This window comes from Corvus moneduloides, chromosome 19 (assembly GCF_009650955.1).
Source record: "Corvus moneduloides isolate bCorMon1 chromosome 19, bCorMon1.pri, whole genome shotgun sequence".
Classification (NCBI taxonomy): domain Eukaryota; kingdom Metazoa; phylum Chordata; class Aves; order Passeriformes; family Corvidae; genus Corvus; species Corvus moneduloides.
The window spans coordinates 3,594,070-3,612,418 of record NC_045494.1 but is presented as its reverse complement, the minus strand read 5'-3'; the positions used below and the strand labels follow the sequence as shown (position 1 = coordinate 3,612,418).

The 18,349-nt window shown below is 39.3% G+C and overlaps 1 protein-coding gene across 4 annotated transcripts in view; it reads right to left on the bottom strand.

Moving 5' to 3' along the window:
* PITPNC1 (phosphatidylinositol transfer protein cytoplasmic 1) overlaps positions 1-18,349 on the bottom strand; it is an 82,612-nt gene that overhangs the window by 19,684 nt on the left and 44,579 nt on the right. For 3 of the 4 annotated variants that reach the window (XM_032128923.1, XM_032128926.1, XM_032128922.1), the window contains exons 5-6: positions 10,140-10,211; positions 986-1,081 (exon numbers count right to left, since the gene is read on the bottom strand). In XM_032128923.1, the coding sequence (XP_031984814.1) occupies positions 986-1,081; positions 10,140-10,211 (168 nt within the window). The remainder of the gene's footprint in view (positions 1-985; positions 1,082-10,139; positions 10,212-18,349) is intronic. The other variant, XM_032128925.1, reaches the window with a different exon arrangement.

Below are 18,349 nucleotides of genomic sequence, written 5' to 3'. Positions count from 1 at the left end.
GTACATAACATTCAAAGTAGGATCTATATAAATGGAAGATAACAAGTACTTGACTTTTTTAGCCTGAAACTCATGTCTCCTATAGTATAGAAATATATTCCTTGGCAAGTCTTCACTTTCTATCCTAAAAATGATTATGTAGTCTCATTTTAGATAGTTAAACAGCTGCCATACTCACTGCCAGCTATGAATATGGACTTGGCTCCAGAGGCAAATCATATCTCCAAAATTAAATGCGAGCATAGGTCTGATCATTCCTCTCTAGCTGTTTGTTGTGAACCATCATTTTTCAACTCTGAGATTAAAACATTGAGACCTCATCCTCATTTGCATGATGGCTGCTGATTTCAAACAGTGAATTGCATTGACCTAGAAGAAACATGCTCTTCAAAGATGTGCTCCATCAAATATACATGGGAGCAATTTCCAAGGGAATTTTTGGAGAGTGACTGTGCCTGCTGCCATTGATGCTTTTTGGCAGATCTGCTGCACTCTGCAGTGTGCTTCAGTCCCTCTTGGTCTTGTGTCATTGTTCCCCTCAAGCAATTGTGCATCAGCCCTGTTGTCACTGCAGCACATCTGTCCTTTGCTGGGCTTGGGCACTTTGCAGGACCTACTGTTCAGGGTGGGATGCAAGTAAGAGATGTTTAAAACTGCTCAGATCTGAAAACTCTTCACTGAGCTTCATAATGCAAAGAAAAGGCCTTTTCTAGTTTGGAATAATTCAGCTGAATATCAAAGGTCTGGTACAGGATGTGTTCTGATAAGGATAGGAAAGCATTTCAAAGAATCATCTGCAAAAGAAAGTGTCAGGCAATCTAGACAGAGAGGCTGCTGTCTGCTTCTCCTCTGACCAAACACTTTTGAAATATTACTGACCAGCAAGATTTTATACAAAAATAAAACAGTTTTGATTCCTATCAAGTCTCTTCTAAAGCCTCTTACCTTCCCTTCCTCACCAGTTCACAGCTAAGTTGCCTCTTACCTCTGATTCCTTGTAATAGCGCTCGGGAATCTCATCACTGGCAATATCAATAAAGCAGACTTCTCGCTCCAGATCTTTAGCTTCTTTGTCAAAAATCTGCAAGAGTTAAAGAAATTCAAAGCTGTTACAGAACAACACCCTCACAAAATCCACCTGGAATAACTGTTAAAAGCAGTTTCAATGACTTGTGCAACAGAATGTATTTTAGGCTTGTGCCTGAACAGCTTTGTGTAAGATACTTGAGTTTTTGCAGGAACATGGTCACATTCTCTACCCTACTGCACACATTGTGTTCAGCACTTCCTGCTTCCACTGCTGTTCTTTCTTGGATTTTTTGAAATGGAGACCTTGATTACAAACAGTAAAGTCAACAATTTGGATTGGTTTTACTGTATTCTCCAATCTTTGTACTAGAATCTGTCACTGTGAAAAAAACCCAACTCTCTGGACTCGGGGTGTTTTTACCCTTTTCCCTCTAAGGACTACAGCAACGTACAGGTGTTTGCTGGGAACACTCAGTCTAAGCTGTTCTTACATTGAGAATCAAAATTTTGGTTGAACTGCCTCAGCAGAAGCTGCAAGCTTCCCCTATCTATCCGTGCACACATATTTCAATTCTTTAGGACCTCGTTTGGAACAGCAAGTCTCCTGTTCTATGCAAGGCAAACGATGGGGATATTTTGGAAATCCAGGTCATTTGCAGCTGAAGCACAGTATCCTTCTGTGCCTGTGTCCATAATTTAATTATTTAGGCATCTCAGTGACCCATGTGACTTACACTGCGTCTGCAATACATTTCCCTCATGATTCTGAGACTTAGAAACAGCACCAAGTTAAAAGTCTACCATGAATTAGTGCCATGAAATTCAGGGAAGTTGTGCATCCACTGTCAGGATCAGTAGCAAGCTCACAATGTGCTTTTTCCTTTGGGGCACAATGTTCTATAGCTGAAATTTCCAGGAAGCAAAAATATTTTTGTTTTCTTTCTTTCTTTCTTTTTTTTTTTTAAATAAATGCAGTGAATGCTCTGTTGATTTAATTTAATTCTAGAGGAACAGTTAAAAATACAAAATGCCAGCAACTCTTTAGTAACAGAAATGCTACTTCATTACTTTTGAAAGCATTGGGGTTGCCCATTTAAAGCATTCAAAAAGAGCAATGGACTCCAGTGAACACAGGAACCAGCTGGTAGGAAGAACATGGCTCAGGAAATCATCCTTCAAATACAGGAAAAGCTGAAGTTTGACTACAATTTTAACTTGTCTTGGTAGTGAATAAAACAGGCAACACTGGAGGCTCACTGAGCTGGATGTAACATGTTCACACATCTGACACTGCAGAAGAACTGAGAAAGAGAAACTCCATCCTGGTTTTATTTGTATTATTATCCTTCTCCAGTCGTTGTTTTGCAAAAAAATTATGTTGATTATTTGAACAAATTGGTGCTGGGCAGCCCTTCCCCTGTAGTGCTCCTTCTCTGAATTGGGTACGTTGATGTAAATCACTTCTGTGTTTATATATATAATATAGGTCACCTTTTATAAGCTTCCTCACTTGCTTTTTGCCTAAACAAGTTCAGAAATACAGGGCAGCCCCTGATGAAATCAGTTGAACTATTTCTGGAACAAGATGTATTTCACCATAATCTCTATAAAATAATGGAAATTGCTCTTAAATGGACCTTACCAGGTCAGCTGAGGCTCTGAATCTGTCCATGGTTTAGGTACAAGCCCCATAAATTCAAGCACATGCAAATCTCTGCCCATTTGCAAGGACCTAAATGGACATTATTACCTAGTGTCTTATCCAAAGAAATGTGCCGTGGTCTGTCCCAGGCTTGATCCACATATTTCACCTCATATGAAAATAGTTCTAAATTCCTTTTCTCTCTTTAAAATGCTGTGATGGAAGTGGGGATGACAGATGCCTTTGCCAATCTGTCAAAACCAGGAGGAATTTTTCAACCATTTCAACAATGCCTTATTTGCTGCCGAGGCTGCCTCTGACCATTTCCTCTATTCCAGAAGTTTGCTGTATGGCATTCTCACTTCCCTTTGCCAGCAGAACTTGTTGTCTAACCATTTATGCTTCTCCCTTTCTCAGATTGTCCTCACAAGATTTGCAGCTAGAGATTTAATCTTCTCATTCTATCAGCAGTTGAAAATAAGAAGTCATTAGAGAACAAGACTGATTTCTTTCTTAGCTCTAATTCTCTTGTTGCCTCTCCTAGCCACAGAATCTTGGATTGCCTGAAACCCTGTAGGGAGGATGGGTTTATTGTGGTTGGGATCAAAAAGACTAGAGAAACTTGAAAGTTTTAAAGGAAAAGATTAAAGGCCACAAAAAGAAGCATAAGGCTCCCAATCTGTGCAACTGTATTTGCAAACGTGCAGAAACGGAATGGTGAGAACAATCTGTATCCTTAAGAAGATGATGTAGAAAGACTATTAAATATTATATTGGAAAGAACTGGACAGGCTTTACATTTGGAAACCAAGTAATTAATTGAGATTAAAATACACAATCAAATGGAAAACAAAGAGCAGCATTCAGACTGAAGTGGCCTTTTTGCTGTGGGCTTTGGTTTTACTTTTGGGAGGTTAACATGACAGCTTTTTTACAACAAACATTTATTACTTCCTCTTCCTAAGAGGGATGAAAACTCAGCATGATTTAGACTACATCACCCACAGAATGACAGAAAATGGGAGAAAAGTTTCAACTGGGTCTTCTTTATGACCGTCAATGGTTTGTTCTGGTGAAAATTAAAAAAGCCAAAAAACCAAACAAAACCCCCAAAACAACCAACCCCCCCCAAACCAACCAACCAATCAACCAACCAACCAACCAAAAGAAAAGCACACAACTCCCCTCCCCCCCAGGCAGGTGATTCCAGAACCTCAAGAAAGACAGCTCATACAGGGTGCTGCAGAAATCTAAGTCCTGGTGAGCTTCAATTTCATTCCCTTGTTTCCCTCCTACCCTACAAGGACATGTCCTGGCACATCCTTTGCTAGTGACTTCCCTTTTCCTGGTAGCTACAGGAATACAACAGAAAGTCAGGTTAGGAGATGACAGGAAATTTAATATCCTCTTTTCTATAAGTGTTTTTTTCTATTTTTTTCCATTTTCTTTTATTTTCAGGCTAAGTTGTTGGCTTCAATTTTATTCAAATGTCATTTATCTAAAATTTAACTTTTATGGCCAATCCCCAGAGCTAACCTGGACTGGATATAAACAGTATAAAGCCAGCTTCTGCTGAATGCATTGATTCCATCCACACTGGCAAACTCCTCACTCATCTGCACTACCAGGATGCCGAGGGTCACATCTGTGCCTCTGGCTTGGCTTTATTTCATAATACATTATTCTCTCTTGTGATGTTTTTTTCCGTCTTCGAGAGCAAAGGAGCCATCCAAGGGATTACCAGCTGGAAGGTGTTTGGCTCTGTCATTATTACAAAATGTTTTTTTTTTCCTAGCCTAAACATGAGGAGTTTGTGATCAGAAGGCTGTAAAGAGACAGCTAATTCATGGTAGGGTTGTAATTGTGGTAAATATTGCAAGAATAATCCTTTTCTTCCGTTAAAAAAAGGCACAAAATAGGCACTCTCCACCTTGAAATTCTCATCTCTGCAGACTGCCACGGCCAGAACCACTGGCTACTGCCCAGTGTGTTGCCACACACCTTGAGCAGGTTGTGTCACCTGCTCCACTGCAGCTCTTATTTTTCTGAAGGAAAACTCTGACTCAGAATTCGATCCATAGAGTTTATTCAGTGTGTAACTTTTCAGTAAGTCATGCTCCAACCTCAGCTACTTCCAAATTCCCTTAATTTCCTTTTGAGATTTATTTGGGCGGAGATTACAGGAATTGACCAATTTAAAACCTGTTCACTGGATAAAAATATTTATGTGGACACACATAATTGGGAGCAATTTTTCTGTGGAAAAGATTGAATCTCTCTTTGAGAACAGGGAATTTGGCTCCCTGAACTGGCTGGGAATATCCCTGTGTGCCACAGAGTTGGAGAGGCAGTTACATATTTATCTGCAGCCTTGCTCCCTGCTCCTTTTGATCTCCATGTCACGACTTCCCTATTATTCCATCTCTTATAAAATATCTCATTAAGATTTGTACTTTCTGGACAGAGAAATGGATTTTTATGTAATTATGTCAAAGAAGTTATGCTTCCAAGACTGTAATAGACTATAATATTTATTGGGATTAGTTTTTTTAAGTCACATCTACTTCAAGTGCCAGATTTACTGACTAACTTCAGTAGTTCATTTAGAAAAATCAAAAAGTAGAGGCACAACCATATCACTTGTTCACACTCTGTCAGTGTGGGCCTTGTCATATGTTCTGCGATAGCCATATGTTCTTGGGACATATGATCTGCAGTTCAACAAAGAGAGCTCTTCACTCAGGAGGAATTTCAGCCTAACCTTTCCACTTGTTTACCTTTATCTTTTGAGAATTCTTAGAGGGGGAAAAGCTTCATAAAATCATGAATTTTTTATTGCAAATTGGGGGATGCTCAATATCATCACACAGGAAAAGTCCAGGTGCAAATAAAATCACCCTAAAAGTGTCCCTTGCTTTGACTTTGCCGTGTTTTGAATGATGCCCAGCAATCCTTTTGATGGTTTCCAGAATGAGATCCTGCAGTGCAGTGAGGCTAAACCAGGGCACAGCTGAATCCTTTTCAGCTGGAATCAGTGTTTCGAGGCAGTTGCCTTAAATAGTGAATTTACATTTAATTTCCATGTGCTATATTCAATTTTGTTACAACCTAGTTCCACATTACTAAGATAGGAGACAAAAATAGAGAAAAAAACCACTCTAAACTCAACCAAACTAGAAATGGATTTTCTTGTTAGCTGCCATACCTAAAATTTATTTTACTTTAGTTTCATAATCAAGATCTAGCCACTGAGTTTTCCAGAGAAAAATGTTATGCTACAAAGAGCAAGGCACTGGAAGTTTTACATACAATGAATTTTCATTATTGACAACCTCTGAACTATTTGACAAGCTGTACTTGTTTTGCTTTCCCCAGTCACCATCAGATGGCAAAAAATCACTGCCCAAATATCAGCAGCAATTAATTCTGTGACTAAAAAACAAAACAAAACAAAACAACAGAAGTCAGTCAAACATAATGGTCCTTGTGCAACAAATAGGAAAATTGAATGTATCTGTGATTCAGTGATTTACTTGAGCAGTGTCTGTCCCCACTCTGCCTTTCCTGTACCTTCAGCTGCTTTGCAGACATTTTCCCCCGTATCAGAGTGTGACACGCAGGGACAGCACGGCGCTGCTGTGTGTGACATGGCTGGGCATTGATTACAGCAGCCACTGGAGCCATACGGTGGATCCTCTGAAATCAACAGTTGATTGTAATGCACAGTTGGTGTATTCCCCACTAAAAGGAAAAAAACCCAAAGTGTGTGTCTGTAATGTACACTGAAATAGTAAGAAGAAGAGATCGGAGAGAAATGAGAGCAGGATGACAGTTTGACTAAATTAGCCCTTTGTGACACAAATACTGACCACTCAATGGACCGTTGAAAGAAAATACCTGTGCAAATACAAAAAGAGCTTAAGGAAGTCTTCTCATGGAAAGCACACACCCCTTTTATTGACACACAAGAAGTAACTCACACCCTTCTGCCCAGATTTCTACCATTTCATTCAGTAGATAACCGTAAGAATTCTCTTGGATGTACCTTATGTGTTTAATATTCAGAATACAGACTTTGCATATCTATATTCAAATTCCTAAAGTACTAATTTTCCTTATGGGAGAAGTGTGTGATTGCTGTGTTCTTTTACACTTGTCTGTGCTCACCGAGGTTGTTGGCTGTAGGCACCTGCACTTCCCCCTGCCCAGCACTGCCCACTGTGACCCTGACCAATGGAAGCAGCTCAGGATGCAAAGGGAAGCAATATTTTCATGTACTCTACAAATGCCACCTCCTGTGTCATTTACATCTCACAAAACATTCTAATTTTTAGAAATTCCATTTCATAATTTAAAATAGAAGTAAAATCAAAATAAAATTTCTCTTTAAGAAGCTGACTTTTTAAAAAAGACCTGCAAGAGGAAACACTGACTGGACTGACTCACTGGTCCAGTTTCTGACAGCATTAATGAAACTGTAAAGCTGCAAGGTAGCAGGGACAATATTTGATGTACTAACATGTTCATCCAATACTGGCTCTGTTTTTCTAAGGACAGAGTTGCCATGGAACATCTACATGGGATACGTCAAAATCAGCTGAGCACTGAAATCACAGCTGAATGGATTTATGGTTCTGCACTACTAAGCAAGGTTACCTAAATAAGGGCATTTATTGTCCATTGTTCTTTCTGTCAGTGTTTGTGCAAATCAACTGCAAACTTTAACAGATTGGAACAAGAGTGCTTCAACACATTTAAAATAGGTTAAAATGATAATGAAGTCTAAGACATAGAAAAATCAGGTTCCAGAGCAGATACTGTCTTTCATTAGTATCACTAGTATCTTCTATCATGCCAAATGGGAAGAAAAATCAGTAGGAACTTTGCATCAAGATGTATTGCAATAATTCGGTAGAATTATATGAGACAATGCAACATGTTACATGAAATAATTCTAATAACATACCAGCCTACCAAATGACAGGAACCCAAGACCATTTATATTGCTTTCTTCCATGGAATTAGTTTTAATATCCTTATATCTAAGTATGTTTCACAATCAATATCTACTTTATCAGACAGTATGGAAATGAAGAATAGATCAGAGTGCAAAGATTTCAGAAAACCTGTATGATCTAAAAAAATTATTGAGAAATTGCTGGATTAAAATCAGACTTGTATTATTGCCCTCATTACTGTAACATTAACATTCATTCAGTCTATTTTGCATTACAACTGCAAAATTTACGAAGTATTTTTTGGTTTAATTATTTCTTCATCAGACAAGGCTGATAGTTGCAATGAAGGAAAATAAAGTGTATGTATAGAAATCTATAGGAATGGATGCTATGCTTCCTGTTGTTTTCTAAGCAGACAAACAGTGACATTTAATCTAAACTCATCTGACACAAAGGAGAAATACACTTTGCCAGTTCTTAAGGGAAATTTAAGCCTGCCCACTGACTAATGGAAATGAGGTTGACTCCTAGTTCCAAGGTGTCTGGACTAACAGAAGCCTTTTCATGTTCACGAACCTTCAGCATTTCAGTGCTGTTCCAGTCATGTCTGTGGTCCCATGTCAAGGTCACGGGAGCACAAAAACGTAGATCTTCCATTGGTTTATTGTGTTCACACCAGTGAACAGCATAGCTCTCAGAATTACAAGATCAGGGAAATTAGGACTGGAGTGCAACCCTCTAATTCAGCTGCTCTTTCTCTTCCTCAGTTCAAGTAAGGGTCAGTGAAATCTCAATCTAGGTAAACACTGGCTTAGTCTGTGACTCAGGTGCTGCAATAGAAAGGTAATATGATATTACCCCACTGGCACTCTGGTAAAAATGACATTGGAAGAGCTGGATTCAAGCAGAATAGAGTTTCTTTGATTTACATCACTGGAGTATCCCACTTCTGTGCCATCTTAAATTCCCTGGTTGGATACTGTTCAGGGCTTGATTCACAGTATTTTAGCCACAAGCTGACACACTGAAAGAATTCACTCTGCTTAAATAGCTTCAGTTCTTCCTCTGTCAGACAGCAGCCCAGATAATATCTGCTCACTGCTGACATTATAATGCACCAGAAAATTAGTCTGCACCCTCCCAAAACCTAAGGTGTGGGCTTGTTCTGAATTAAAGTGCTGCCAAAAAGCAGGAGTGACCATTAAAAAGTGCATTAATTACACAATGTTCATCTAGCTGGTAATGTAATAAACTTCTTTTTAACTCACTCACTGATCTGGCTTAGAGTAGCAGTGACTGTGAGTGGTTGATATCCGGTAGCTAATAGATGATCTCTGTCATGTTCCCAGTGGGAAAATGCATGCCAAAAGCATTATTCCAAATTCCACCTGGTTCTTGTACATGTAATTATTCTGCCATAAGTAGCACAAAAGCTGTCAGCCTCATGAACAGGCAGGCCCAGCGGGCTGAGGGAAATGTACCTCCCACCTGGAAAAGAGAACATCTTCCTCTTACCAAGGCTGCTGGAGGGACACCCCAGGACACTGGAAGACTGTGCTCAGAACGCTTAAAATCTGCTTTACTGCCTTTTCCTTCTCAAGAATAAGTTCAAACACCCCTTCATTGGGTCTCTGTATTACAGATCAAAGTTCCAGACAGTTAAACTTTATTTCATGCCTACAAGAAACTTCCTCCCGTAAGTCTGCAGCCAATGCATACCAAAATGAAAGAGGGAGAAACATATTAGTATATGAACCCAAAGGTTCAAGCTTTACGTGCCGGGCTTTATTGAAAGTTATTCTTTTTTTTTTTGCAAGGTGTTTGACTCTGCTTTGCTCTCTGTCTGGACAGCAAAGTCTGACTGACCTCCTGCCTTCTGCTCCTGAGCCTCTCTGAGCAGCAGCTGCTGGCAATTCACTCCTGCCCTTCCTCTAGGGAGGATTTTACATAGTTAGTTGTCCCTCTCATCTCTAAGCTCTAACTCTGAAAACTTTTTAACTTCAGGTAAGTGACTGCCAAAAGCATCACCTAAGTGCACAGCCATTGTTCCTGAAGCTGTTTACTAAGATCTCTCAACTCTGACCATTGTTCGGTTTCCCGTTTGTTCTTCCTGACACCTCCTTGGAATTCAACCCCCTTTATTCAGAGATAATAATGTAAAACACATAAAGTGGAATACAATTACACCAAAAAAAAAAAGAGTCATCTTTTCTTTACTTTCCATATATGTTTATCAGGACTAAATTCACATATGTAAATTATGTTGTGTTTAGAGAAGGAACAAATAGAATAGGAGAGGCAGAAAGGAAGGTGTGTACACAGATCTTTCATCTCCTGGTGCTTCAGAGGTAACTCCTCTGCAGCTGCTCAAGACCAGAACACCCAGGGAGGGGCACAGGCACAAGTCTGATGGGGCCTTTTTCCCAAACTGAGAGACCTAGAGGCCCCAGACACAGACTGTGGTTAACAAAGAGGATTAAATCAAATTTTGCACAAGGTGTCATACTTACACTGTCATTGCTTCCTTTGTTGTCCTCGTATTTTGTCTCTATATGAATGGAGAATTTTGGCAAAAATGAACACTGCAACAAAAGAAAAGTATGTTTAACACAAAAAATACGCCTTGCTTCATCAGCTGACATATTCAGTACATCCCTTTTGGTATCAGCTTTCTTATTTTTTTCAGATTACTTCAAGAAAAAGAGTAAATGTTCACAGAATGTAAACCTGAAAGGTTTGATGATTCTGGAGGGATGCAGAGATTCTATCTAAAAGCTGAAAACAAAATGAAGGTATAAATAAATCAGTATAAGCACTCTGGAATAATGAGATGCAATGGTTTTCATGCTCAGTATGCCCAGGAGTATGAATGTCCTGAATGTCTTGTTAGAAATTCAATTCAATAAGATCTTGAGAGCAACTCGATATCCCTCATCATAGACCAGTCTATCCCTCATATAAAATAACCCAATGACACTTCACCAGATGCAGGTCCTGACCAAACAGACAGCAATGCTTTCATGTGTGAGGGCTTTTCTTAATTTTCAGTGAGAAATGAATTTTAGCACAATTTCCTATTAGTGAAATTAAGATGGATTATGAGCCCCTGTGAAAATTCCTTTATACTAAATCCAAACAAATCTTTAGATAATAATGCCAAAAAAAAAAAAAAAAAAGCACCAATATTTTTCTGTTAAAGATTAATATTCTGTATTTACATGGGAATAAACTTATTTTTCTGAGCATTGCTTAGCTTAGTTGGCTTATGAAGACTAGAATTTGTAATAGTACACAACATAATTCCAACAGAATAAATATTTCAAGTATATTTTATTTATCATTTCACAGTTCTTCTTTCAAAGCAAGTTTTCAGACAGGCAGATAGAGCAGCTGTCTAACCAGCTCTAAAGGACACTAGTTCAGCATCTTTCCTATTAGTCACCAAGCCTTTCCTTGCATTAACTGCCAGTTCCTTGTGTGATGCATCACTAATCCCCTATGGCAAATTACTCCTTCATGGGCTGTACATACAGGATATACAATGAGGATGTTTGGATGCCTCACTGTTCACACTGCTGTTGGTCCAAGTTCAGGCTTGAAAACATTTGGAGAGTTTTTCAAAGGGAGGGGCTGGTGAGTAAGGGAAGAAGGGATTTAAGAGGCCAGGTGTAGTGCAACAATTGAAATGAGAAGGCAACTCATTGGAGACTGCAGCAAATACATTCCTCGTTCAATGGATATCACCCAACAGGTCATTGTTCAGTTTTCTTCTGGTCACAGGATATCCAGTACTCAATAAGCTCATCTAGAACCAATCCTTGTCGAAAAAACAAGTGAGAGAGTTTCCTCAAAATAAGGTTCTGGTGCCATGGAAGGCAAAACCCCCTTCATACTGTTGATCTGAAGCACAGCTGAAGTTTCAGAGGAAATTATGAGTAAAGCCAAATGCCAGATTTCCCTTTTACCTTGGTATTAAAGAAATGCCTGCTATTTTCAATCACTGTCTAGAGGTTGTCAGCAATGAGTCAGGTCATGACACCGAAATGTCACTGTTCCATGTATTGAACGTGAGGCTGCATTGGGCTGCTTGTAGCAGCTCAGCAAGCCACTGCTTGAATCTAGTTGTTGATTCTTGTGATCCAGAATCTAAACTCTAATTAAAACAAGAGACCCTTTAACCTTGTATTTCAAAAAAAGAAGCATTAAGAAAAGACCAAGGATCCTTAGAATAGCATAGAGGAATGGTAAGTGCCATTTACCTCAAGCCACCTCATTAGAGAGCCACTTTCTGTAAAGCCACCCACAGTCAGCCTCCCTGTGTGTTTAGTATGAAGGAGAGAACTGTAACAACCTAATTTGAGATTATAAATGGTAACATGGGTTTACCCCAAATGAAAATTCAAATTCACCAGAAAGTCCTCCACCGCAAAAATCTCTCTCAGAAACTCAACTGACTGGCAACCACTGCTCCAGCAGCTGTGGGGGGTCTCTCTGCCTTACAGGAACACTTAGCAGGGTCCAAATTTTCGAACATTTCACAGAATGTGTCTCATGATTCATCAGCTGCACTCTGACTAATTGGCAGAGGGCTCTGGCAGAACCAGAAAACTGTTTATGCATCATTCAAAAGACTATTATTCATCATGCAAAAAGTTGGGTGTTTTTCCCCTCAAATGGCCACATATTTACTTAACTGGGGATTAAAATTGTTATGTAACAGTCAGAATCAAACTGGGGAGTGAATAGTAGGTAATAAACCTTTTAGTTGATTTTTCTTTTCTTCTGAGCACCACTCCCTTTCTGCTCTGCCTCCTCTGGGGCCTGTGTTCTTCCATCACTGACCTGTGAGGCGATCAGATCCCAAGCACACACAGGAATGCACAGGGCACTGTTTCCGGCTCTCCATTTGACTACCTCTACAGCTTGCAAGGTTCCTCTTGGGAATAAAACAGTGGCAAATTTAATCTTTAACTTGAAATTAAACTAAGTTCTACAGAATAATACAAAATCTTCAGTCACAGTGTCTTCAATGATAAGGTTTCTTTGTGTAAAGCTCTCGAAGGAGGCATCTTAGGTATTGTCACCTCCAGATTTTTTAGGCATCTTATAAACTCCTTTAAAAAATTGTTATACCCCAGACACACTGTAACACTCAAAACAAGTAAAGGGAACATTCCAGGTTTTTGTTTATTTTCCTAAACTTTCTATATTTGGAACCTCAATTTGGAAGAACCAGGAGAGGTTTAAGGCTCAAGAGAGCACCAGTGCAATAACAGGATGTCTGTAACAGTAATTACCAGCCGTGAGCAGGAGTATTTCCATGTTAGAATGAAAGGAATGAAAGCAGCATATGGGAAGTACAGCCTGCAGTTGCATTGCAATTCCCTCATATAACCTCTTGAAAAACGAAAGGCCTATTTTTAGCATGATGAATTGATTAGTGTTGCCATAGCAATAAGCAACACTTACAAGAACAGGGTAGAACCGAAGTGTGCCAAAACACTTGCCAAAGTCTTAAAGAGACAGTCAAACACGCGGTATGTGACAATTGTTTAATGGACACAACCGTCAAATTAACCTTTGCACAGTAATTACACCTGAGGTGGCTGTGGGAATTACTGGAGTTTTCAGCAAATATGTTTGTCTGAGAGAGGTTTCTTCACCCTCTGGAACCTGCTTTGTGCGAGTGATGCCAGTTCATCAATACTGTTGCAGTTGGTTTCATTTTCCATGTGGTTTCTGCCTGCAGAATGTTCAAAGACCTGCTAGAGACTTCAGCCTTGCTTCTTCACCTCTCCTGCTCCTTGTGAATATTAATCCACAATCCTTGGCACTTGTTTCTGTACAGTAAAAATTAATCCCACTTTTTTTTTTTTTTTTTTTTAAGCAGCAGAAGCATATTCCCCTAAATCTTAACATAGAAGCCCAGCAAGACAGACATTTCATGTAAATGTTCCCTCTCATCTTCCACCACTTTTCAGACTGATGACTTTTTTTCATATGGTCACACATGCATTATTTTGACAACACAGGTGAACCAGATTCTTCAGACAGCAAATTCCATGGAGCCTACAGACAAAGAACACCATGACTATACAATGAGGGGAGAGGTGTTCAAGCAAATGAAATCTTTTCTGTAGGGTAAATTCCAGATATCACATCCTTTAAATTCAAAATTTTTGGGCACTATTTTGGTACTCAGGGGGTAACAACAAAATTTCTTTATTGAAGATCAAGAACCTGGGAAAGAGAAATGGAGTCCCAACTTTGCTGTAACAAACAAAGGGGATGTGGGACTATGGGGTGATGGAAGGTGGAATATTCAATGTTTTTTGGAAAATGGCTACCATGTTACTGCCTCCCCTCAGACTCCTCCAGACAGGTCTGCATGTGAGCTCCTAGAGCTGCTGTGTGATCAGGTCACCCATGGCACAAACCAGCATCAATCAGGGTGACAAGGTTGGAAGAGAATAGACGGAAAGGGCTGGGCAGGGTCATGGCAGTATTTGGAAGATGTGACTCAGTGAGAGGGAGGAAAATTTGGAAAGCAAGATAAGCACAGGAAGGTGGCAAACAGCAAAACAAAAGTGCTGTTGAGTGGAAAGGAAAAGAACAATGCAAAACCAGGGCTTGAAAATAAACAAGGGAGCAAAACTCTCATAAACAAGCCAAGAAAGAAAACCACTGTTTGTATTGTGTACAATAACTTGAAGATGGAACGATGACTAACAAGTTGCCTCCAACCACTATAAAACTCTTATCTCTGGCTTTGCCTTCCCTTAGGATCTCTTTCTTTGATACATGGGAACAGTAACCTGCTTATTGAGGAAGAAGGGAAGTGAAAAGCAGCGTGCACAAGTGGAAATGACAGTCCCATCCATCAGAGAGGGGGCTGGATTTCTTTGGAATAAGCCAGTGCTGGAAAAAGGGAATTCTCTCAAGCAGTTTGAGTTACTAATTTCAATGGGATCAAGCTATTAAATGAGAATACAGGTTTGCAGCTCTCTAAAAAGATATATTATTTGCTTCTTATAAATTCTACAGAGGTCCTTCTTTTTGCTAGAACCCCTAAGGGAAAAAAAAATCTGTGTTCTCCTAGGACAATGGCAGCAGTTAGCCTGTTTTTTGAGTCGGGGGGTAAGATGGGAGGATGCTGATAGTAACTTGGCATTAGGCTCTAATCCTGCGGTACAGATTCTGCTGCATTTTTGATGAAGACTCTTCATATCCTCAAACTGCAGAAAAGTTTCTGCACTGAAGAATGAGGGGTTACATCCAAATTTCAAGGGCTGGTAATCAGATAAAGAGAACACAGGAAAATCTCTACAGCAATGTTCATCTGAAACAACTGTTTTCCTTTTCAAGTCATCTCATTATAAAAATAACAATACAAAAACATTTCTTCCAGATAATTTACTTCATGGATAAACCGGCAGCTAAGTGAAGCACAAAACATGCCTGTTCTCAAAAGTAATCAGAAACCAGCAGGTCAGCAATGGACCATTTAGCAACTCTCACTCTGGGGCCTTGACACATACCAGATGACATAATTTTATTTTCCTCAGTCATTTGCTGTAGAAGAATAAATGTCATTGTGATAAATCATCAAAGGAATTGTTGTCTCCTGCTTTCTGTTCCATAACTGTTTTCCACAAATATTCTGAATTTATATTGTATTCATAAGTTAATTTGAGACACTGGCATGTTGAAGGAATGCTCCTCCTCCTTTGCACAGAGCAAACAATGCCATTTTAATGTTTGTTTTGTTTATATAATTGTGAAACTAACATTTGTCCATAAATTAGGCGCAAAAAATTTATCCAGCTGTTTTCAAATTTCAGCCCCAGAACTGAAATATTGCTAACAACACCAAAGTTGTTCAGGTCAGGTGGCAAATCTATTTGAACTGATCCCTGGTAAACACTTGAACTGTACCTTCAAATTCAGAAGAGTTTGCTTAAATTCTCTTTGTATTTTTCCTAAACCCTTTGTTCTCCAACTTGAGGGCTAAACTTTGTGTAGCTCATTTTCAGTGTACTTCGATCACATGAAGATTTTGTACCATGGTTTAGTCACCAAACATTCATGATCTGAGTATTTGTTTGCTTGAGGCTCCTCTCTTTTTTTGTCCAGAATCTCCACTGTCACTTGAGCAGGTCGAATGGATATTTGCTCTGTGCTGTTTATTTTCTAACAGTATCCCAATGCAGGTAAAGAAACCTAGTTCTATGCAATTATTTTTTCGTTTGGTTTGCAATAGACACAAGTTTGCTTTCTAGTTAATTATTTCTAATCTGTCTGGGCAACCTCAGAAAGAAAAATAACAAAGCCTCCTGAAAGTTCAGTTGTTCTTGCCACCGTGAATAGCATAAATATTTTCCACTAAAGATACATATCTGCAAAGGCTGTGGTAAGCTGGCACACAGGGGTTGTTGAGAGCTGCAAGGCATCTTTTCTCCGTCCTCCAAGTGAAAAAGGCCCCAGCCCTTGTCCAGCAAAGGAATTCTTTCCAAAGCCAGCAGCTAGCAGCACCCATTCCCCAGGAGCAGGTGTAGCTGGGCAGGAGGCACTTGACCACACCAAGTCCTGGAATTGCTTATGAAGTGGAATCCATTGGAGTTACCCCTGTAGGGCTCCCTTTCTGCTGCATCCTAAATAGAGTACCCCAGATGTACGATCTTAACATCAACCTAATCACAATATTAAATGGATTTATATATAAACCTCAAACAAATATTTTAGCAAGACATCTTGTCAGGTTTCTAATGACAAGATCAAAACCAAAGCAGCTCCTGTCTAACTTGAAGAGACTTTCTCACATATGGTTCTGAAGTAACACCCCAGCCACTATAACTTCAAACTTTACAGGAATATCTTAATCGCTAAACAGTACCCCCAAATCTGGATTACTTCCTTTGGTTTCAGCTTTGAAAGTATTTTTTCGACTTTCTCCTCCCTCTCAATGCCAGCAGGAAGCTTTCAAGGATTAGCTCCAGCTCTGATACAGCACTTCTAGGGGCAGCACCCATGTGTCATCTTCCTGATAGGAAGTCTTTTGTACAGCAGCTTTAACAAGGTACATTCGCAAATGCTCTCCTGACATGACACTATGGCACATACCCCACCCCACAAAAGCATCTCTTGTGCAATAGTTCTGTTAAACTCATTATCTCGAGCGTGTCAGTTGCTTTACATGCTGTTAATAATGTTGCCAATACCCAGTAGCAGATGTGCTGTTTGCTGTCAAATTTAGGGGGTTGCTGCGTAACAAATACCATTGCTTAAAGCAGATGCCATCATAACTGGATCCAGATTACAGAGGACTAACATCATGACAGTATAATTTCCATTCCTGTTTTCATGCATCCAATCACTCTTGGCTTTTTACACAACCATTGCACAGAACAACATTCTGAAAATTATTTTTCAATGCCTGATGAGCCTTTTTTCTTAGGTGTCCTAATTTCAGATCCTTAAGAAGTCATGTTTATGAATTCCATAATATTCACAGGAGAACCAGATTGATGAAATTATTCCATACTGCATTTCTGAATGTCAGAGTATGGGCTTGAATGCAATTTCTCAACAGCCTTCATATTTTACAACTGAAAAACCTTAAGACTATCAGTAAGGTTCAGTCTGCTGTTCACATCCTCTTCCAAATCACTAACACACACTGAAATAACATGCTGAGCCTTTAAGGTCCTTCTCTTTATTTAGAGTGGAGCTTACAAGGTTAATAAGGTGTGAACATACCACAGACCAGTATGTACTTGACTCGATAAGATTATGCTTTATTTATCCAGTTATTGGCCTGCCTTTAGAATCAGTTTCCCTTGAAATGAGGCTCAATTTGAATCTTACCATGTCCCACAGACCCTTCAGAGCGAATTTATGATCTTTAAGAAAAGGATTTCCAAGCTATCTTATATATTTATATATTCTTTCTTTCAGAATTCTCTAATGAATATAGAAGATCAAATTTAGAGAAGTATTCCAGACAAGGATAGCAATTATTCCCAGTGGTATATTAAACATTTTTGTTCTAGATTCAATAGTTTGAGGCAAAGGCACTATCTCTGTTTTCCATGAAGATAAATTCACAGCCTATCAGCTCCATTAATGCATATTTTAGATTTTTGTCTGAAGTACAGTTTCCCTGATCTCCTCCCAGTATTTCTAGTTCTGTTTCCTTGCACCATGGTGAGTAACTAGTCCCCAGCTCCCCTAGGCAGTTACTCTGTCACTCAGTGATTGCTTTGCCTACCTTCTACATTTCTGGACTGATTTAATTTTTCTTTACATGTCTCTTCAATGCTGCAATCATTTCTGCTGATGCTCTTGAACGTTTCTGTAGCTGTACCTTCCTCTGATCTGCACCAGGTGTTGTTTCACAGACCAGACAGAGATCACCTCCTGATTCAGATGCTCTGAGTACAGCACTGCTGTTTGGTTTTAATAATGTGTCGCATTTCAAATTTAGATACATATTTCTGTCTGCCACCACCCTTTGCATCATCCCCACTTGTCTCTTTCAGTTAAAGAAAAAAAAATCACATGAAAAGATTGAAATTTACTTTCAGTTAAAGAAAAAATTTACCATGGGGAGATATCAGTGCAACACAGCAAATGTCAACTTCCCAGCCTAAAACTAAATGTGGTATCAAAGGTAAACCTTAATTAATGTGAACTGTGACAGATCCTACTGAAAGTGTCTTCT